This window comes from Haliotis rufescens, unplaced genomic scaffold (genome assembly GCF_023055435.1).
Source record: "Haliotis rufescens isolate VD_foot unplaced genomic scaffold, xgHalRufe1.0.p SCAF_118, whole genome shotgun sequence".
NCBI lineage: Eukaryota > Metazoa > Mollusca > Gastropoda > Lepetellida > Haliotidae > Haliotis > Haliotis rufescens.
In genome coordinates, this window is record NW_025963800.1 from 599,864 (window position 1) to 623,889 (window position 24,026).

Below are 24,026 nucleotides of genomic sequence, written 5' to 3' on the forward strand. Positions count from 1 at the left end.
TGAGGTCATTACTGTCAAGGCAACTCACCTGGTATCCTATGAGGTCATTGCTGTCAGTGACAACTTGCAAAATATCATATGAGGTCATTGCTGTCAGTGACAACTCACCACATATCCTATGAGGCCATTACTGTCAAGGCGACTCACCACGTATCCTATGAGTCATTACTGTCAGTGACAACTCACCACATATCCCATGAGGCCATTGCTGTCAAAGACAACTCGCCACGTATCCTAAGAGGTCATTGCTGTCAGTGACAACTCGCAAAACATCCTAAGAGGTCATTGCTGTCAGTGACAACTCACCACATATCCTAAGAGGTCATTGCTGTCAGTGACAACTCGCAAAATATCATATGAGGTCATTGCTGTCAGTGACATCTCACCACGTATCCTATGAGGTCATTGCTGTCAGTGACAACTCACCACATATCCTAAGAGGTCATTGCTGTCAGTGACAACTCGCAAAATATCATATGAGGTCATTGCTGTCAGTGACATCTCACCACGTATCCTATGAGTCATTACTGTCAGTGACAACTCACCATGTATCCTATGAGGCCATTACTGTCAAGGCAACTCACCACGTATCCTATGAGGTCATTGCTGTCAGTGACAACTCACCTCATATCCTATGAGTCATTGCTGTCAGTGACAACTCACCGCATATCCTGTAAGGTCATTACTGTCAAGGCAACTCACCACGTATCCTATGAGGTCATTGCTGTCAGTGACAACTCACCACGTATCCTATGAGTCATTACTGTCAAAGACAACTCACCACATATCCGGGGGCGGTCGGGTAGCCAAGTGGTTAAAGCGTTCCCTCGTCACGCCGAAGACCTGGGTTCGATTCCTGACAGGGGTACAATGTGTGAAGCCCATTTCTGGTGACCCCCGCCGTGATATTGCTGGAATATTGCTAAAAGCGGCGTAAAACCATACTCACTCACTCACTCACCACATATCCTATGAGGCCATTAATGTCAAGGCAACTCACCACGTATCCTATGAGGTCATTGCTGTCAGTGACAACTCACCACATATCCTATGAGGTCATTTCTGCCAAACACAACTCACCACATATCCTATGAGGTCATTGCTGTCAGTGACAACTCACCACATATCCTATGAGGTCATTACTGTCAAAGACAACTCACCACATATCCTATGAGGTCATTACTGCCAAACACAACTCACCACATATCCTATGAGGTCATTGCTGTCAGTGACATTTCAGCACATATCCTATGAGGTCATTACTGTCAAAGACAACTCACCACATATCCTATGAGGTCATTACTGCCAAACACAACTTACCACGTATCCTATGAGGTCATTGCTGTCAAAGACAACTCACCACATATCCTATGAGGTCATTACTGCCAACACAACTCACCACATATCCTATGAGGTCATTGCTGTCAGTGACAACTCAGCACATATCCTATGAGGTCATTACTGTCAAAGACAACTCACCACATATCCTATGAGGTCATTACTGCCAAACACAACTCACCACGTATCCTATGAGGTCATTGCTGTCAAAGACAACTCACCACATATCCTATGAGGTCATTACTGTCAAAGACAACTCACCACATATCCTATGAGGTCATTACTGCCAAACACAACTCACCACGTATCCTATGAGGTCATTGCTGGGGTTGTGCAGGATGATCCAGCCTCCAAACATGTTTGTCTGTGTCTTCTGGATGCACAGCCTGTGACCTGGACTGACAGACAGATGTACAGGGTAAATATGGTTGTTTGTTGGACACACAGATGTACAGGGTAAATATTGTTGTTTGTTGGACACACAGACAGATGTACAGGGTAAATAAGGTTGTTTGTTGGACACACAGACAGATGGACACAAGTTGCCTACCTGATTCACATGTTGCCTACCTGATCCACATGTTGCCTCCTGATCCACATGTTACCTACCTGATCCACAAGTTAACTACCTGATCCACAAGTTGCCTACCTGATCCACATGTTGCCTACCTGATCCACATGTTACCTACCTGATCCACAAGTTGCCTACCTGATCCACAAGTTGCCTACCTGATCCACAAGTTGCCATACTTATATGTATCAAAGGCCTGGGAGTCGGTGGTGGGGGTCTGCAACAGGAAGGTGATGGATGAGTGTGTCAGTCAGACAGATGTGTGAGGCCAACAAGACGACTACATTGTCACACAGGCTCACAACCAAAAATGATCACCATGATAAAGACAAACCCCATCACTACTGACATCACCATGCTAAAGACCGACCCCATCACTATTGACATCACCATGATAAAGAGTGCCCCATCACTATTGACATCACCATGATAAAGACCGACACCATCACTATTGACATCACCATGATAAAGACCGATCCCATCACTACTGACATCACCATGATAAAGACCGACCCCATCACTATTGACATCACCATGCTAAAGACCGACCCTATCACTATTGACATCACCATGATAAAGAGTGCCCCATCACTACTGACATCACCATGATAAAGAGTGCCCCATCACTATTGACATCACCATGATAAAGACCGACCCCATCACTACTGACATCACCATGATAAAGAGTGCCCCATCACTATTGACATCACCATGATAAAGACCGACCCCATCACTATTGACATCACCATGATAAAGAGTGCCCCATCACTACTGACATCACCATGATAAAGACCGACCCCATCAGTATTGACATTACCATGATAAGACCGACCCCATCACTACTGACATTACCATGATAAAGACCGACCCCATCACTACTGACATCACCATGATAAAGACCGACCCCATCACTACTGACATCACCATGATAATGAGTGCCCCATCACTACTGACATCACCATGATAAAGACCGACCCCATCACTACTGACAACACCATGATAAAGACCGACCCCATCACTACTGACATCAGCATGATAATGAGTGCCCCATCACTACTGACATCACCATGATAAAGACCGACCCCATCACTACTGACATCACCATGATAAAGACCGACCCCATCACTACTGACAACACCATGATAAAGACCGACCCCATCACTACTGACAACACCATGATAAAGACCGACCCCATCACTACTGACATCACCATGATAATGAGTGCCCCATCACTACTGACATCACCATGATAATGAGTGCCCCATCACTACTGACATCACCATGATAAAGACCGACCCCATCACTACTGACATCACCATGATAATGAGTGCCCCATCACTACTGACATCACCATGATAAAGACCGACCCCATCACTACTGACATCACCATGATAAAGACCGACCCCATCACTACTGACAACACCATGATAAAGACCGACCCCATCACTACTGACAACACCATGATAAAGACCGACCCCATCACTACTGACATCACCATGATAATGAGTGCCCCATCACTACTGACATCACCATGATAAAGACCGACCCCATCACTACTGACAACACCATGATAAAGACCGACCCCATCACTACTGACATCACCATGATAATGAGTGCCCCATCACTACTGACATCACCATGATAAAGAGTGCCCCATCACTACTGACATCACCATGATAAAGACCGACCCCATCACTACTGACATCACCATGATAAAGACCGACCCCATCACTACTGACATCACCATGATAAAGACCGACCCCATCACTACTGACATCACCATGATAATGAGTGCCCCATCACTACTGACATCACCATGATAAAGACCGACCCCATCACTATTCACATCACTAAGATAAAGAGTGTGCCATCACTATTCACATCACCACGAGAGGTACAGGTATCAGTGTTAGAAACAGCTGCCTGCCTGCTAGCCAAATGCCAGTGATCTTAATATTGGGAGGGGTAACATTTCAAGCTGGCCCAACTGTCAAGTTGAACATTCTGGTCAACATGTATTTATTCTTCGAATCATCAAGCCAGTTAATGCATCATTTATCAAAGTCTGTTAGCATTCTGTTTTCATTCTGTAGTTTATTTGAAGTGTTTTGGTATGGTAAATTATGAGTGCAATATTTTCTATTAACAAGTACATTGAAACAGGTGTATTTGTACAGGTGCATTTCCTATGAAGAACAGGTGTTTTACATCTATGTCAGCAATATTTTAGCAATATCATGGTGGGGGACACCAGAATTTGGCATCACTTTCCAATTGTGGAATTAAACCCATGCACTTGGAATGATGAGCAAATGCTTTAAGAGCTAGGTCTCCCCACCGCCCTTCAGCAAAAGGGATTGACCTTCTGCAATGGTGAACTTACTCCCCAGTGTCCGATAACTTACCTCCCCTTGTCTCAGCATCCAGGGGTCAAGGTCAAGCAGCTTGACCGCCTCACCCTCAGTTTTGAGAGCCACAACAGGCAGAAAGCCACCGGGTGGAACCTGGACCTGGTCAGTCTTGTGAACCTGCCAACAGGAAATAACATGACGTTACCTGGCAACAAAAAGTAACCTTATTGTATGCGGCGACAAAAAGAAACCTACTGTTACCTGGCGACAAGTGTCATGTTACCAAGTGACAAAAAAAATTGACGTTACCAATTGAATGTAGTAACCTGATGTTACCCAGCTACAACATTAACTTGATGTTACCAAGCAACATGGGTAAAAAATATGCTACATTGTGGTCAATTACTAAAGGTGACCGTGTGCTGTGCCCACCTGTTTGTTGTCTATACAGAAGGTGACTGTGTGCTGTACCCACCTGTTTGTTGTCTATACAGAAGGTGACTGTGTGCTGTACCCGCCTGTTTGTTGTGTATACAGGTGACCGTGTGCTGTACCCGCCTGTTTGTTGTCTATACAGAAGGTGACTGTGTGCTGTACCCACCTGTTTGTTGTCCTTACAGAAGGTGACCGTGTGCTGTACCCACCTGTTTGTTGTCTATACAGAAGTTGACTGTGTGCTGTACCCGCCTGTTTGTTGTCTATACAGAAGGTGACTGTGTGCTGTACCCACCTGTTTGTTGTCCTTACAGAAGGTGACCGTGTGCTGTACCCACATGTTTGTTGTCTATACAGAAGGTGACCGTGTGCTGTACCCACCTGTTTGTTGTCTATACAGAAGTTGACCGTGTGCTGTACCCACCTGTTTGTTGTCTATACAGAAGGTGACCGTGTGCTGTACCCACCTGTTTGTTGTCTATACAGAAGGTGACTAAGTGCTGTACCCACCTGTTTGTTGTCCTTACAGAAGGTGACCGTGTGCTGTACCCACCTGTTTGTTGTCTATACAGAAGGTGACTAAGTGCTGTACCCACCTGTTTGTTGTCCTTAAAGAAGGTGACCGTGTGCTGTACCCACCTGTTTGTTGTCTATATAGAAGGTGACCGTGTGCTGTACCCACCTGTTTGTTGTCCTTACAGAAGGTGACCGTGTGCTGTACCCACCTGTTTGTTGTCTATACAGAAGGTGACCGTGTGCTGTACCCGCCTGTTTGTTGTCTATACAGAAGGTGACTGTGTGCTGTACCCACCTGTTTGTTGTCTATACAGAAGGTGACTGTGTGCTGTACCCACCTGTTTGTTGTCTATACAGAAGGTGACTGTGTGCTGTGCCCACCTGTTTGTTGTCTATACAGAAGGTGACTGTGTGCTGTACCCACCTGTTTGTTGTCTATACAGAAGGTGACTGTGTGCTGTACCCACCTGTTTGTTGTCTATACAGGTGACTGTGTGCTGTACCCGCCTGTTTGTTGTCTATACAGAAGGTGACTGTGTGCTGTACCCACCTGTTTGTTGTCTATACAGAAGGTGACCGTGTGCTGTACCCACCTGTTTGTTGTCTATACAGAAGGTGACTGTGTGCTGTACCCACCTGTTTGTTGTCTATACAGAAGGTGACCGTGTGCTGTACCCACATGTTTGTTGTCTATACAGAAGGTGACTGTGTGCTGTACCCACATGTTTGTTGTCTATACAGAAGGTGACAGTGTGCTGTACCCACCTGTTTGTTGTCTATACAGAAGGTGACTGTGTGCTGTACCCACCTGTTTGTTGTCTATACAGAAGGTGACCACCTGCTCCTCTATGTCAAAGGAACAGGAAAGGGTCTGTCCCTCAAGAGCTTTGTCTGCTTTTATTTCCTTTTTTCCTGGACTTGACACACATACCCTGCGAACAATGGAAACCAAGAAACCTTTTAAACTATTGTCACCAGTGTTGCATTTATGAAACAACTTTGACCCATTTCTCCCTCTGCTTCCCCTATTTCGCTTGCCTTCCTCTATCCCACTTAACTCCCCTTCACCTCTTTCACCCTCACCCATCTGCCCATCACTCCTTTCCGCATCACCCTCTGCCATTATCCACCATTCCAGTTGTCATCCCTGCCAGTCTCAAATCTCCCTGTCACCCTACCCTATCCACTGTTCCCCCTCCCCTATCCCCCTATCCCGTTACCCACTGTCCCCCTCCCCTGTCACCCCACTCATCATCACCTCTCCCCCTCTCCCCCCTCCCCTGTTAGCCCTCCCACTGTCATCCTACCCCCTGTCACCCCACCCACTGTCACCCTACCCCCTTTCACCCATCCCACTGTCACCCCACCCACTGTCACCCTTCCCACTGTCACCCCATCCACTGTCACCCCTCCCACTGTCACCCTTCCTACTTCCACTCCACCCACTGTCACCCATCCCACTGTCACCCCACCCACTGTCCCCCTTCCCACTGTCCCCCTTCCCACTGTCACCCTACCCCCTGTCACGCCACCCATGGTCACCCAACCCACTGTCACCCTTCCCACTGTCACCCTACCCACTCTCACCCTAACCACTGTCACCCCACCCACTGTCACCCTACCCACTGTCACCCTAACCACTGTCAACCCACCCACTGTCACCCCACCCACTGTCAACCCACCCACTGTCAACCCACCCACTGTCACCCTACCCCGTCACTCCACCCCATCACCCTACCCCCTGTCACCCGACCCCCTGTCACCCTACCCCCCGTCACCCTACCCACTGTCACCCTACCCTCCTGTCACCCCACCCACTGTCACCCCACCCACTGTCACCCCACCCACAATCACCTCACCCACTGTCACCCTACCCACTGTCACTCCACCCCCTGTCACCCGACCCCCTGTCACCCCACCCACTGTCACCCCACCCACTGTCACCCCACCCACAATCACCCCACCCACTGTCACCCTACCCACTGTCACTCCACCCCCTGTCACCCTACCCTCCTGTCACCCCACCCACGGTCACCCCACCCACTGTCACCCCACCCACGGTCACCCCACCCACTGTCACCCTACCCACTGTCACTCCACCCCCTGTCACCCTACCCCCTGTCACCCTACCCACTGTCACCCTACCATCCTGTCACCCCACCCACTGTCACCCCCCCCACGGTCACCCTTCCCACTGTCACCCTACCCACTGTCACTCCACCCACTGTCCCCCTTCCCACTGTCACTCCACCCACTGTCACCCTTCCCACTGTCACCCTACCCCCTGTCACCCCACCAACTGTCACCCTTCCCACTGTCACTCCACCCACTGTCACCCTACCCACTGTCACCCTTCCCACTGTCACTCCACCCACTGTCACCCTTCCCACTGTCACTCCACCCACTGTCACCCTTCCCACTGTCACCCCACCCACTGTCACCCCACCCACTGTCACCCTTCCCACTGTCACCCTTCCCACTGTCACCCCACCCACTGTCACCCCACCCACTGTCACCCTTCCAACTGTCACCCCACCCACTGTCACCCTACCCACTGTCACTCCGCCCACTGTCACCCCACCCACTGTCACCCTTCCCACTGTCACTCCACCCACTGTCACCCTTCCCACTGTTACCCCACCCACTGTCACCCTACCCCGTCACTCCACCCACTGTCACCCTACCCCATCACCCAACCCACTGTCACCCTACCCACTGTCACTCCGCCCACTGTCACCCCACCCACTGTCACCCTTCCCACTGTCACCCCACCCACTGTCACCCCACCCACTGTCATCCTTCCCAGTGTGACTCCACCCACTGTCACCCTACCGCATCACCCTTCCCACTGTCATCCTACCCCATCACCCCACCCATTGTCACCCATCCCACTGTCACCCTACCCCTATCACCCCACCCCTGTCACCCCACCCCCTGTTCCCCCTTCACCGGTCCCACCAGAGATGCAACACAGGAGGTTGACTCACAGTCCTTCAGCAGAGTAGGCTGCCGACACGGCCTCCATGCCAGGCATCACGGTTTTCTTGTAGTACTTCCCAACAAGGCCAATGGATATGCTGCATTTCTTACCAGGATTCAGAATTCCTGCCATTGAATGTAACATGAGAAATAGTGGTAAATGATTGAAATGAACCATGTGCAAGAGAAAAGTAAAAAATTTATACAACATGTCCTTGTCAATAATCAATTTCTATTGACCATAGGCTATATATGGTCAATGTGTTACAGTAAAGATCTATCCCATGTTTTATTGTATTTGAGAACTTACTTATAGAGAAGGAATTACAGTCCAGGCTGAGAGGTTTGGAGGAAACAAACTGTCCCACTTTTCCATTAGAGCTGTCATAGCTGAAGCAGAAACATACAGCTTTCTTAAATATACAAGATTTGTTTGGTGATTAGTTAGCAAATAGTTTGACCTCGAATAATTAATGGTGCCGCAAGGCGGTGGAGATTCCCTACCAAACTACTCCTGTGTCGTGGCAGACACGCACACCGTGGCAGGTCAGTGCATGGTAGACCGGATGGATGTCCAAGATGGCCTCCTCATCCTGCCCCTCTTCCTGCTGCTGAGACTCGTGCTTCTGGAACAGGAGCATCAAAATCATGATGTCACCTGCTCTCTCTAACATTGGAATCATAATATCTACTTAACAACTGACTCCAACATTGGAATAACAAATATCTACTGGACAACTGACTCCAACATTGGAATAATAATATCTACTGGGCAACTGATTCAAACATTGGAATTATTATATCTATTTGACAACTGACTCCAATATTAGAATTAAAATATCTACTGGACAACTGGCTCAAACATTAGAATTATAATATCTACTGGACAACTGGCTCAAACATTAGAATTATAATATCTACATGACAACTTAATCTAACATTGGAATTATAATATTTACTGGACAACTGAATCCAATATTAGAATTAGAATTTCTCCTGGACAATCGGTTGAAACATTAGAAATATTATATATACTGGACAACTGACTCCAAAAACAGAAGTTTAACATCTTCTGGACAACTGATTGCAACAACAGAATTATAAAAACTACTGGACAACTGACTCCGACAATAGAATTCTAAGATCTTCTGGACAACTGACTCCAACACAACCACATCTACCTGCAGTACAACAACGACTCTTCAATACATTACCTGAATGTGATGCAATGAGATTTTCACTCGGTCTCCCACCAGCACCTGATGGGTCTTGACGTTTTTTTTGTTGCGGGCAATGTCGTTCCACTTGGTCATGTGTGCCGCGCCGGGCAACACCTGGATCAAATCCTCAGAGGAATCTCCATGTCTGCAATAGTCAGGAGGAATTGTGCAAATAGAAATGATTTCACAAGGTTAGCAATTAAATCGAACAGACAGGAATATGTTTGTTGCCGTTGTAAAGTAATGAGAACTATGTGACTAAATCATTCCCCATGGCCATAGTGTTTCTAAGACTTACATAAAAGTACTTCAGAGCTCTGAGTTCTGCAGAAAATTCTTTTTTAGAAATAGTTTACAATACTTTAGGCAAAGTAAGTGTATGCAAATAAAATAAACATAAATAGGTAAAAACTTAAATGTTTCTTTCACATTGTACTTATGATTCTCAGAATCTATTTAAACCGGAGGACTCAGTAACATAGATCAGCGTCAAGCCAAACCCAGCAGGCACATGCCGTTGTTTCAGTGTTTAAATTTGATTGATCTGAGGTAGTTATGTTGAAGAACATCCTGTCATCAATATTTCTTGACTCTCCAGATAGCTGACAAGACATGAAGAGCAGTCTGGTGAATCAAGGGAGATAATGCAGTTGGTTGGTTGGTTGGTTTGTTGTTTAATGCCATGCTCAGCAATATCCCAGCTATATATGACAGCGGTCTGTACATAATCGAGTCTGGACCACAAAATCCAGTGATTAATATCATGAGCATCGAACCAATCAATTAGGATCGATGACAAGCATCAACCAAGTCAGAGAGCCTGACCATCCGATCCCGTTAGTTGCCTTTTACGACAAGCATAGTCACCTTTTACGGCAAGCATGGGTTGCTGAAGACCTATTCTATCCCGGAATCTTCACGGGTCAGATAATGCGGCCCTTGTGCTGTCAACGCCATGTAGTGGGAAGATACAGTCTTCATTCAGTGAGTTAAGAACTGACATTGGACACTCGACACCAGGAGACCGTCCGAGGAACTTGCAATAAGACTAAATTGTGCCAAATCGTCATGGTGCCAAAAATGATTTACCCTTAATATGATTGTACGATGGATTGCACTTACTAAACTGAGGGACACTTTGGCTTGATATTTTACATTGAATCTTTCCATGTTTAGGCGTTCCTCTAAGGTTGTAATTTCTTTTTTAAGAGGGACTAAAACACTGTCTCTTGTTCAGACACCGTTTGCCTTGTGCTTTGTTTGGTGATGCTCCAAACTGGTTGGCTTTACTGGTTCAGAGATTGACGAGATCTCCAGATTTTGCTATAACTGAAACTACTAAGGGCTGGTAACTCTGTCCAGCGGATGGAGATAACCCGGGTTCTGACAGACTAATAGTGACATCAGACGCTCTTGAAATGCAGCATTTCACCCTAAATAAACCATGATACACTTTAAACATAATATTCATGAACCCTTGACCTTGAGTCTGGGACCAGTGCCATAGCCAGCGGGGAAGGGGGGGGTCCTGGATTTTTTTTATAGAAAATAGTTTTATTTGAATCATGAAAATACAAGTTGGGAACAAGTGATACTTGTACAAATATTTGCCCCCATTGTCAAAAAAAAGTTAACTACGGCCTTGGGGAGTCCATTGACCTGATTATAGAATGCAAAAGAGATGTATGTATCAACGCAGCCAATATTCAACCAATATCAAACCAAATTTTAACACTGATATCTGATGTTGAGTGAATGCCGATAAAACAACAAATCAATGTGATTTTAAGGTTGAAGCATGACATTGTTTCAACATTGAGATCTGATGTTGATCTAACTTCGATTACATCTTTCATTATTGTGCCTGGTGACTTACTTCTTGAGACATATTGCGTGATTGACTCCATTGAAGTTGATGAATTCCACCTCATTGAAAGCTACTCCATCCAGAGCCACATGACATGGAGCTTCAACATCGTCCACCAACGACGACGTCTCGCAACATGGGCGTAGTGAGGAGCGTAGTGCCTGTGGGGGACACAGTTAACAGAGTCTCAGAGTGGTGCTGATCAATTAATGAACTCACTGTACATAATGGTGTTTTAGACCTGCAATAGGTGATGAATTGATGAACTCTCTGTACACAATTGTGTTTTAGACCTGCAATAGATGATGAATTGATGAACTCTCTGTACACGATTGTGTTTTAGACCTGCAATAGATGATGAATTGATGAACTCTCTGTACACAATAATGTTTCAGACCTGCAATAGATGATGAATTGATGAACTCTCTGTACACGATTGTGTTCCAGCGAACCCCTTCTTCCATTTGAATCTGACTTACCCACAGATGCTGGGCGCACCTCCTACAGATACCACAAGACTTGCAGCCAGTCACTTTAGTCCCGCACTCACACTGCCGCAGGTACTGTCCCATGATGCCGTTGTACTTGCACTCTGACCCCAGGTCACAGCAAAGGTCACAGAGGGTGCAGATACTCTGAACCAGGGGAGAGTCAGACACGCCCCAGTCACCCCAGTCGTGTGTACATCCGATGGAGGCGTTGACTGTAACCATGGCAACCATTCTTCATAAAATTTGCATATGTTTTACACTGCAGTGAGCATGTACATGTCCTTGGCTTGGAACAGACAAACCTGCTAGTTTAAACATATTTTTGTTTTGTTTGGTTGTTTGGTGTATCCCAGCTATATGATGGTGGTCTGTAAAATAATCGTGTCAATCCAGACAATCCAGTGATTGACATCATGAGCATTGATCAATTGATCATTGAGCAACTGAGATCGATGACATGCATCAACCAAGTCAGCGAGCCTGACCACCCGATCCCGTTAGTCGCCTCTTACGACAAGCATAGTCGCCTTTTACGGCAAGCATGGGTTGCTGAAGATCTTCACGGATCCTTAAACATATTTAGTTGCAAGAAGTGTTTGTTTGTTGTTTAACGCCACACTCAGCAATATTCCAGCTATATGATGGTGGTCTGTAAGATAATCGAGTCTGGACCAGGCAATCCAGTGACTGACATCATGAGCATTGATCCACACAATTGAGATTGATAACATGCATCAACCAAGTCAGCGAGCCTGACCACCCGATCCTGTTAGTCGCCTCTTACGACAAGCATAGTCACCTCTTACAGCAAGAATGGGTTACGGGAGACTACAAGGAGAGAACGGGATTAGGGAACACCTCCTCCAACTTAGATTGCCCTCTTGCTGGTATTTACAAACTTCAAAATGTAATATATATATACATATGGTCCATACATCACTGTAGGAGAGATGTTTGATTGATGGGGATAGAGAGAGAAGGAGAGAGAGTAAAAATTAAATTTTAAAATTTTATACTACAGATTAACATGGTGTTGTTTGCTGATAAATATAATATGAATATAAACCAATTTAAGATATCTTCTGACTCTAGAATTTTTTTATTTATTTTATCATTCCATCTATTTGTATTTGTATGTTGTAAGACTAGTCCACGTCGGGATAAAGGGGACAGGTAGGGGACCATTAACTTTGTTGTTTTTGACTGTAGTTATTCTGGGAGGATACTTCTTTTACCCAAGCTATAGTTAGGCTTGGTGCTCCGGGGCACCAGGACAACAACCACTACCACTATGTCCTGACCTGGCACATAGTGTTTCATGTATATATGTCGACTTGTATAAAGCAATATTGTATATGTACCACAAGCCAACCGGCTAAGAACTGTACACGAATCCCTTGCCTATATATGCCTTGCCTTGTATATGCACATAATCCCTAATCTCTGTGGTCACCATGTACCGGATATGTGGTCACCATGTACCGGATATGTGGTCACCATGTACCGGATATGTGGTCACCATGTACCGGATATGTGGTCACCATGTACCGGATATGTGGTCACCATGTACGGGATATGTGGTCACCATGTACAGGATATGTGGTCACCGTGTACCAGATTTGTGGTCACCATGTACCGGATATGTGGTCACCATGTACCAGATATGCCCCCTTGGTCACCATGTGCCGGATATGTGGTCACCATATACCAGATATGTGGTCACCATGTACCAGATATGCCCCCGTGGTCACCATGTGCCGGATATGTGGTCACCATATACCAGATATGTGGTCATCATGTACCAGATATGCCCCTGTGGTCACCATGTACCGGATATGCCCCTGTGGTCACCATGTACCGGATATGCCCCTGTGGTTACCATGTACCGGATATGCCCCTGTGGTCACCATGTACCGGATATGCCCCTGTGGTCACCATGTACCGGATATGCCCCTGTGGCTACACACAATGCAGATCCCCTGAATGTAACTGCATCATGATATTTGAAGCATACACCTAAATGTTAAGAGTACAACATTCCATAAATGTCTTGTCAACTTACCAAACCACTTGGGAACTTCTTCTTGGATGATTGGAAGCAGCCCACAGCTGTCAAGATGGCTGTCGATGACGTCTGCTAGGATACAGAACACGTTCCAGGTGTATTCTTCAACATGGTAGCGGGTGTCATCATTGATTGGGCCAACATCAGAGTCTGGCACGAAACACTTGCACTCTATGGTCAGAGCATCAACTGGAACAAGGTAAGGAAAGATGGGCATATACACAAATACTTGGACTCTGGTCAGAGCATCCACTGGAACATGGTAAAGAAAGATGGGCATATACACAAATACTTGGACTCTATGGTCAGAGCATCCACTGGAACAAGGTACAGAAATATGGGCATATACACAAACACTTGGACTCTATGGTCAGAGCATCCACTGGAACAAGGTAAGGAAAGATGGGCATATACACAAATACTTGGACTCTATGGTCTGAGCATCCACTGGAACAAGGTACAGAAATATGGGCATATACACAAATACTTGGACTCTATGGTCAGAGCATCCACTGGAACAAGGTAAGGAAAGATGGGCATATACACAAATACTTGGACTCTATGGTCAGAGCATCCACTGGAACAAGGTAAGGAAGATGGGCATATACACAAACACTTGGACTCTATGGTCAGAGCATCAACTGGAACAAGGTAAGGAAAGATGGGCATATACACAAACACTTGGACTCTATGGTCAGAGCATCAACTGGAACAAGGTAAGGAAATATGGGCATATACACAAATACTTGGACTCTATGGTCAGAGTATCCACTGGAACAAGGTAAAGAAATATGGGCATATATACAAATATTTAACATCAACTTAGGGTAAACACATGAATTCTCCATCTCAGTTCCCCCTGACAGGGTAGGATGCTACTAACCGGCCTTCTCCACGGTGTGCTTCACGATGGTTGTCTGAACAGCTCCACTCTGGAAAACTCCTCCTTCTTTCATCATCAGTTGGAGTCGGGAGAACTGCGAGCACAGCGTCACCAACGCAGTCAGGAGTCCGGTCGGCATCCCCACCTTAAACTTGTACGTCCTCCACATCAACACACTGTCTGCAGGTCTCTTGCCCTTGGCCCAGTAGTCAGACTAGAGAACAGGAATGTTAGGAACACATGGAGGACAATAGGACTTGACCAGTCACTGTATATGTAGGACTAGAGGACAGGAACAATTAAAGAGTATGAAGGACAAGAGGACAAGAACAATTAAAGTTGTTGCTGATATCCAATATGACAAGCTGCTGAACCGGCGTGCCGTGACATGGAGGGAGTGACCCACTTACCATTCTGACATTAGGGTTGACAAGCTGCTGAACCGGCGTGCCGTGACATGGAGGGAGTGACCCACTTACCATTCTGACATTAGGGTTGACAAGATGCTGAATCGGCGTGCTGTGACATGGAGGGAGTGACCCACCTACCATTCTGACATTAGGGTTGACAAGCTGCTGAATTGGCGTGCTGTGACATGGAGGGAGTGACCCACTTACCATTCTGACATTAGGGTTGACAAGATGCTGAATCGGCGTGCTCTGACATGGAGGGAGTGACCCACCTACCATTCTGACATTAGGGTTGACAAGATGCTGAATTGGCGTGCCGTGACATGGAGGGAGTGACCCACTTACCATTCTGACATTAGGGTTGACAAGATGCTGAATCGGTGTGTTGTAGTAGGGTTGAGTGACAGACTGCTGTTTGGCTTTTGCATTGGCAGGATCAGGCTTGCGTGTCCTGGGGAACGGGAGTCTCAGAACCCCCATCTGTATCAGAAGGTGCCTCACCACCTGGACCTGCATGAATAGGACTCAGTAGGAACACAGCCACAACACAGTGGGACATTGCTGTATCACTAAAGAAAAGTGTTGTCAACAAAATCAGTAGAGAACAATATTGTTGTGAAAATTATTAGTGGACATTAGTGGTCACAAAAATCGGTGGAAGAACAACTTAAAGGCATATCTTCTTGAGCTGCTGCTTAATACCTGTTCATTCTTGAAATTCTTCTTTTTGTTGAATGCATCGGCAGCCCAGAAGAGAGTTCCCTCCCCTGTTGTAGTTACGTTCTGGTCAGGTTTGCCTTCCTTGTCAGTCAGGATCTTGTCAAACAGCATCTCAAGGTAACCCATGTCGATGGCATAGATATCGGCATCATACTTGAAATATACAACTCTACCCTGGAAAAAGAAGAGGTGAGGTGAAATTGGGACTTCGTTGTGTTCAAGATGATTGTTTGATAGGCATACATACTCATGAGTGCATTTGCCAAATTGAACACACTATTGCTTGTAACAACTTGAACTCACCATTGCTTGTAACAACTTGAACTCACCACTGCTTGTAACAACTTGAACTCACCATTGCTTGTAACACCTTGAACTTACCATTGCTTGTAACACCTTGAACTCACAATTGCATGTAACACCTTGAACTCACCATTACTTGTAACAACTTGAACTCACCATTGCTTGTAACACCTTGAACTCACCATTGCTTGTAACACCTTGAACTCACCATTGCGTGTAACAGCTTCACTGCTGCAATGTAGACCTCATGACTGCCACCCAAGGCCTTCTTGCCCATCTCTTCAGATTTGCACAATATACTGCAAGACGTCACTTTGGCAGTGATGGTATCCAGGCCCTTCTGGACAAATGTGTGGACGTCGTATTGCAAGGGGTAGTGGTTCCAGTGACTCTCATGGAGGTCGATCAGCTTCTCCACCAGCTGGTCATAGCCCTGGACACAGAATGGAAACATATTATCTACACCATACAAAGTGCAATGCTATAGCTTCTTCACCAGCTGGTCATAGCCCTGGACACAGAATGGAAACATATTATCTACACCATACAAAGTGCAATGCTATAGCTTCTTCACCAGCTGGTCATAGCCCTGGACACAGAATGGAAACATATTATCTACACCATACAAAGTGCAATGCTATAGCTTCTTCACCAGCTGGTCATAGCCCTGGACACAGAATGGAAACATATTATCTACACCATACAAAGTGCAATGCTATAGCTTCTTCACCAGCTGGTCATAGCCCTGGACACAGAATGGAAACATATTATCTACACCATACAAAGTGCAATGCTATAGCTTCTTCACCAGCTGGTCATAGCCCTGGACACAGAATGGAAACATATTATCTACACCATACAAAGTGCAATGCTATAGCTTCTTCACCAGCTGGTCATAGCCCTGGACACAGAATGGAAACATATTATCTACACCATACAAAGTGCAATGCTATAGCTTCTTCACCAGCTGGTCATAGCCCTGGACACAGAATGGAAACATATTATCTACACCATACAAAGTGCAATGCTATAGCTTCTTCACCAGCTGGTCATAGCCCTGGACACAGAATGGAAACATATTATCTTCACCATACAAAGTGCAATGCTATAGCTTCTTCACCAGCTGGTCATAGCCCTGGACACAGAATGGAAACATATTATCTACACCATACAAAGTGCAATGCTATAGCTTCTTCACCAGCTAGTCATAGCCCTGGACACAGAATGGAAACATATTATCTACACCATACAAAGTGCAATGCTGTAGCTTCTTCACCAGCTGGTCATAGCCCTGGACACAGAATGGAAACATATTATCTACACCATACAAAGTGCAATGCTATAGCTTCTCCACCAGCTGGTCATAGCCCTGGAAATATAAAGAAAGAAGCTTTTAGAAATGTTAGCCACAAAATCCAGAGACTCTTAAAGAAACAGGCCAACATTGAGAAGTCATACCACTCAGAACACCATTAAAGCCTCAGGAAAACCACCAACCAGCCAACAACAACTACCCTCAGGAACAGTGTACTACATTCTGTGTAAATGTGGACAAGCTTACGTTGGCAAAACATCAATGCCCCTGCAAATCCGAATTAAAGAACAGTCTCTAAAGTTGACTATAAGTAAGACCATATCCGTGACAAGCAAAGCCACAGCATCCAGTGGGACAAAGTCAAAGCCCTCACCACCAACCTCAAAGACTTCAATCAGAAAACTACAAGAAGCCATCAACATCAAAAGATTCCAACCACCAATCAAGGCTATAACATACCCCCTGTGAGCCATCAACTCATCAAAGACCCCAATCAGTCATAATCCTTTTGTTTATCCTTCTGACTTCACCTGTCAAAACGTTTACCTTATATCACATAGTGGCTTCTCCACTCCAGTGTAACTACATACTCAACTGTATAAATACTGCCTCCTACCTGATATATACTTGTCAACCATACTCTGTACATCACTTGCTTGATAAAGGTGTTAGAACCTACACCGAAACGTCGCTCCTTATTGTAATGAAGAAGTTATACATCCATATATCTTATCCTTATTTACTTGTCCATACTTGACAGGCGCCGCGAGAAACCTAAGATTGTGGGTTCGAATCCCAGTTCACCCCAATTATGTTTCTAGGTTTGTCAGCACCCTTCTCGTGAGATTCACCAAAGTGGTAAAGGTCTGAGACCTGCATCACTTCCGGCTTTCCTCCCACATTAAGCAGGCATGCCATGATTTAACTGGAATACTGTTAAAAGCGGCGTTTAGCCCAACTCACTCATTCCATACTTGACCTTGAGAGATTATCTACCGACACCTACCTCTCCTGACTTGACCATGAGAGATTCTCTACCGACACTTACCTCTCCTGACTTGACCTTGAGAGATTCTCTACCAACACCTACCTCTCCTACCTTGACCTTGTGAGATTTTTTGCCGACTCTTACCTCTCCTGACTTGACATTGACAGACATGAAGTGGATTCTGTCCTTGTGTTGACAGATTCTCTGCAGACACTCCATGTTCCAGCACAGACGACTGTAGTAGTTCTGGCCCTGGAAGTCCAGGGAGGCCAGCTTCCTGGAGCAGGAGATTAATATGTAATACTCTATAATACTCTATACCCCTAACCATACCCTTGTATAGCAGCTGAGAACCACAAGATAGATGAACACGAAAAACATATCAGCCAATGAAAACCTCTGTGCCAGTCGCTTTAGGCCACGCCCCATAATAGTTTTTTGGGGGAAGCCGATAAATGAGAGTGTTATTTCAGCACATTGACTTGGACTATTAAATTCTTTCTACGAATACTATGAATATTTCTCTTTTGGAAGCTGACGAAATGTATCTAGGAAAATTGATGTTCGCAACAAAATCGCAATATTTTTTTTTCAATTCTCTTGCCCCTTAAGACCCTGTTGTTGATGATGTAGGCTCTATTCACAGATAAGAACTTAGGCTATTAGTAATAAACATGTGTGTCAAATAGTTGACATGAATGTTGTTACTAGGTAAACATGTGAGTCAAATAGTTGACATGAATGTTGTTACTAGGTAAACATGTGAGTCAAATAGTTGACATGAATGTTGCAACTAGATAAAAATGTGAGTCAAATATTTGACATGAATGTTGTTATTAGGTTATTTGTTCTCACCTTTCAAGCTTCTGTAGTTCAACCTTCAAGTCGGACATCAAGGTCAAGTCTTTGTCAAGGTCGAGCTGGCTTTTGATCTGTTTTATTTTGTCCTTCTCGTCTGCAGCCCCCGTGCCAACAGATACCACCACGAACTGACATCCTTCAGACATATTGTCTGTCTTCTCTTCCTCCACCTGTGGGTTCATACAGATCTATTACAGTAGTCATTGTATTCACACCTCACTGAGCCATATTGCATTTGGCGGCCTTATTGGATTTTTTGGGGTGGCCCCATATCTGAAAATATTTGGAATGCCATTACCTACAATTGTGCCAAGTGTCATGCTTTCATCACAAAGTGCAATTTTTTTATGAAAAAGCTCCACTAATAATAGTCCGGGGTCACCAAAACTGATCACCAGATTCAGTTAAGTGGCCTCTCATGACAAGCAACAGAGTGCTGGGGATCTGTTCTTTCACAAATCCTGATGAGAGCAACTTGCATGTGATGTGATTGCTGTATTCATAGTGTAGCTGACACAACATACGCTGTGACACAAGTAGAAGACTGTTTTCTGATGATGATGATGATGATGATGATGATGGTGATGATGATGATGATGATGACAATATCCCAATTTGGTATCCAAGCAACATGCATGTCATTTGATATAATTGATGTTAATTACTGTAAATCTTTAAATTAATAGTCTCCAAATTAATATGACAGCTGACCACTAGCCAAAAATGTGACTCCCCCCACCCAACCCCACCCCGAGTACATATCCTTTAACCTTAAAAAAGCACAGTTTATATGTTTACTCTGTTGACTGGCATTAAGGAAGTTCAAAGGCAATAGAATAATTGAACCAACAACAGTTCACTGATTAGACTGGTCAATGATAGCTAGTTTGACACGAGTGGGTAGAACTCTTGACCTCAGCAGTGATAACTCACCGGATGCCTATTGTGTAATTCATATTCTTTAAATGACATTGTTATGTACTTGTTACAACTGCTGATCAATAAACTGTGTTTGTGTAAATATTCAAGTTGGTATTTCCGCTACCCAAAGTGTGCAGTGAGGCCGTCTTATTGTTAATAGTCATTTTGGAGACATACATGCGAAGTTTCCTTAATGCGAACAAAGACCACTCGCATTTTTCGGATTTAATTCACGCTGGTGTTGATTTCAAGGTTTATAGTATTAAAGTGATGCTAAATGCTCAAAACCTCCCTCCATCCCTTTCTTATTCACTCATGGAGCATTTTATAACAACATCATGAAAGCTATTTTTGGTGTTGAACCATGTATCTGCATAGTCAACCTAAACGTGCCCTGTTTAGTTTATCTTCCTGAGGCAAGTGAGTTTACTGACTATAATAGTCTAGTTTCCACGCTTGCTAACAAGGCTGGTATTATGGAGTTACATTTTGGCTGGACTACCGATTGTGCATAGTCCAATCAAAATCGCGCAATGAAATCACAATCCGGTTCGTAAACTGTCATGCAGATTTCAGTCGATTGCAGGATTTGCCAAGCATTTGCCAACTCATTGTCAACAGATATTTTCTTTATCTTTTCGTGGTAAATATTGAGTAAAGCTTTATTTAGGTTTAACTCAGTAAGCACAATGCAGGCGATCCGCAACTCAGGTCACGATCTGCATGTGCTTCTGGTACCGCAGTTTTCTCATTTTATCACAATATAGATCTTGATTATCGTCTTGTCTATGCGCCGCCATTTTGTTTGAAGCAAATGCAACTAATAGGAGAGGTGGAACCTGATTGGTCCTTAGGAGAGGCATAGAAGGGACATAACTCGTATTAGCCACTGGTGGCGCTACGATCGAGCCCAGAAATACAGTCTAGCTCGGCAAGTGTGGAAACTGGACTTTTAAAGTCGGTTAACTCTCTTGCCTCGGGAGGATGTGTTTAGTTTAGATGTGGTATAAATTATGAATAGAATCTGGCAGGTAGATGGGAGAAGCTAGAAAAGAGAGTATTTGATTGGCATTCTAGAAATTGGTGAGTAAAAAATAAAACATACAACTTGTATAAGACGTCTGGGTTATTACATTTCGCAATGTTTTGATATAGATTCCTACACTGTTATCAAGCTAGAGTGACTGCAGCCAAGTAATGAGAGGTATATATACATGATAGGTTGTGATAAACAGCAGATTAACATCAACAAGAAAAGCTGAAGGAATTTCTTTAAGATTCATTTAATACTATGGGACCGCCTCTGTGGTCTAGTAGTAGAGTGTCCGCCCGGAGAGCGAAAGGTTCAGGATTCAATACCTGGCCGCGTCATACCAAAAGAGGTTAAAAGATGGTACTTGTTGTTACCCTGTCTGTCGCTCGGCATTAAGGGGCTAAAACAAGGACTGGTTGGCTCGGGAGTCAGTATACTGTGTCTGAGTCAGGTATTCATGTTAAACTGTGGCATGGTATCTAAGTGAGCTAGCACTATAAACATGTATCGGCATCAGTCCAGACTAGTACAAGCAGCCACACACACACACACACACACACACACACAGACACAGACACAGACACACAGACACAGACACACAGACACAGACACAGACACACACACACACACACACACACACACACACACACACACACAGAGACACAGACACACACACACACACACAGACACAGAGAGAGACACAGACACAGACACACACACACACACACACACACACATGCGTCAGGGGGTATCTAAAAGGTGAATACATGTCACTTTTTATGGACAGCAACTTCTTTTATTCTTTGTCACGTTTCAGAGCTGTTTCTTGTTCCTTCATCAGGTGAATACTTAATATCTTTGGCAAACTTTTCTCAATGACGAAGGAGATTATGTTGAAACAAATATCATTTTAATGTCTTTAGGTCAAGTGTTCCTATCTCATGCTCAGAGCCCCACATATGTAAGAGATAAAGTCTTCTTTATAATATGTATTGTCACTCTGACTCCTTGATGTGTAGTGTGAGTGAGTTTGGTGAACACCGCTTTAAATAATATTCCAGTTGTCAGGGTGTGTTAGCTTAATATGGGAGGAAAACCCCAAGTGATGCAGGGTTCTGGCACCAAACTTGCCTGGGCCACCTATGCCCCCACTTCTTGCATAACCTGGACCCATGGCCTATATATAGCTACTTCTGAATAAACAATTGAGGTAAAACAAGAAAGAGTACTGAGATGGAACCTGTACCTACCTTTTTTTTAACCTGTGTCGATTCATCCTGTAAGAAAAATATAAAACCTTAGGTCATTGAGCTTACTTTTGTCTGAGACAGATGAGATGTCTCTATATCAATAGGCTCTATACACATTTAAATATATAATAAACATTAAATAAGCAAGACTTGATTCCATTTAGATAAACGCACTGGAAACATTTTGGGCATGAGTACTCCGTATGGCAGGGAGCCACGCAGGTCCTTCAACTCACATGGATCTACTCTGGCTAGTCATATGGATCTACTCTGACTAGTCATATGGATCTACTGTGACTAGTCATATGGATCTACTCTGACTAGTCATATGGATCTACTCTGACTAGTCATATGGATCTACTGTGACTAGTCATATGGATCTACTGTGACTAGTCATATGGATCTACTGTGACTAGTCATATGGATCTACTGTGACTAGTCATATGGATCTACTCTGACTAGTCATATGGATCTACTCCGGCTATTCACATGGATCTACTCCAGCTATTCACATGGATCTACTCCAGCTACTCACATGGATCTACTCCAGCTACTCATACTCACATGGATCTACTCTGACTAGTCATATTGATCTACTCCGGCTACTCACATGGATCTACTCCAGCTATTCACATGGATCTACTCTGACTAGTCATATGGATCTACTCTGACTAGTCATATGGATCTACTGTGACTAGTCATATGGATCTACTCTGACTAGTCATATGGATCTACTCCGGCTATTCACATGGATCTACTCCAGCTATTCACATGGATCTACTCCAGCTATTCACATGGATCTACTCCGGCTACTCATACTCACATGGATCTACTCTGTCTAGTCATATTGATCTACTCCGGCTACTCACATGGATCTACTCCAGCTATTCACATGGATCTACTCTGACTAGTCATATGGATCTACTCTGACTAGTCATATGGATCTACTCCGGCTATTCACATGGATCTACTCCGGCTACTCATACTCACAGGGATCTACTCCAGCTACTCACATGGATCTACTCCAGCTACTCACATGGATCTACTCCAGCTATTCACATGGATCTACTCCGGCTACTCATACTCAAAGGGATCTACTCCAGCTACTCACATGGATCTACTCCAGCTACTCACATGGATCTACTCCAGCTTTTCACATGGATCTACTCCGGCTACTCATACTCACAAGGATCTACTCCAGCTACTCATACTCACAAGGATCTACTCCGGCTACTCATACTCACAAGGATCTACTCCGGCTACTCATACTCACATGGATCTACTCCGGCTACTCATACTCACAAGGATCTACTCCAGCTACTCATACTCACATGGATCTACTCCAGCTACTCATACTCACATGGATCTACTCCGGCTACTCACATGGATCTACTCCAGCTACTCACATGGATCTACTCCGGCTACTCATACTCACAGGGATCTACTCCGGCTACTCACATGGATCTACTCCGGCTACTCATACTCACAGGGATCTACTCCGGCTACTCA

General features: G+C 44.7%; 1 protein-coding gene across 1 annotated transcript in view; it reads right to left on the reverse strand.

Moving 5' to 3' along the window:
* Positions 1-24,026, reverse strand: part of LOC124124359 — a 112,271-nt gene that overhangs the window by 72,213 nt on the left and 16,032 nt on the right. The window contains exons 5-22 of the mRNA XM_048393214.1: positions 22,518-22,544; positions 19,308-19,483; positions 18,597-18,729; positions 16,358-16,582; positions 15,829-16,020; positions 15,472-15,636; positions 14,717-14,930; positions 13,831-14,022; positions 11,757-11,980; positions 11,287-11,438; positions 9,405-9,555; positions 8,695-8,816; positions 8,501-8,580; positions 8,199-8,316; positions 6,020-6,143; positions 4,315-4,437; positions 2,068-2,126; positions 1,640-1,736 (exon numbers count right to left, since the gene is read on the reverse strand). Of these exons, the coding sequence (XP_048249171.1) occupies positions 1,640-1,736; positions 2,068-2,126; positions 4,315-4,437; positions 6,020-6,143; positions 8,199-8,316; positions 8,501-8,580; positions 8,695-8,816; positions 9,405-9,555; positions 11,287-11,438; positions 11,757-11,980; positions 13,831-14,022; positions 14,717-14,930; positions 15,472-15,636; positions 15,829-16,020; positions 16,358-16,582; positions 18,597-18,729; positions 19,308-19,483; positions 22,518-22,544 (2,574 nt within the window). The remainder of the gene's footprint in view (positions 1-1,639; positions 1,737-2,067; positions 2,127-4,314; positions 4,438-6,019; positions 6,144-8,198; positions 8,317-8,500; positions 8,581-8,694; positions 8,817-9,404; positions 9,556-11,286; positions 11,439-11,756; positions 11,981-13,830; positions 14,023-14,716; positions 14,931-15,471; positions 15,637-15,828; positions 16,021-16,357; positions 16,583-18,596; positions 18,730-19,307; positions 19,484-22,517; positions 22,545-24,026) is intronic.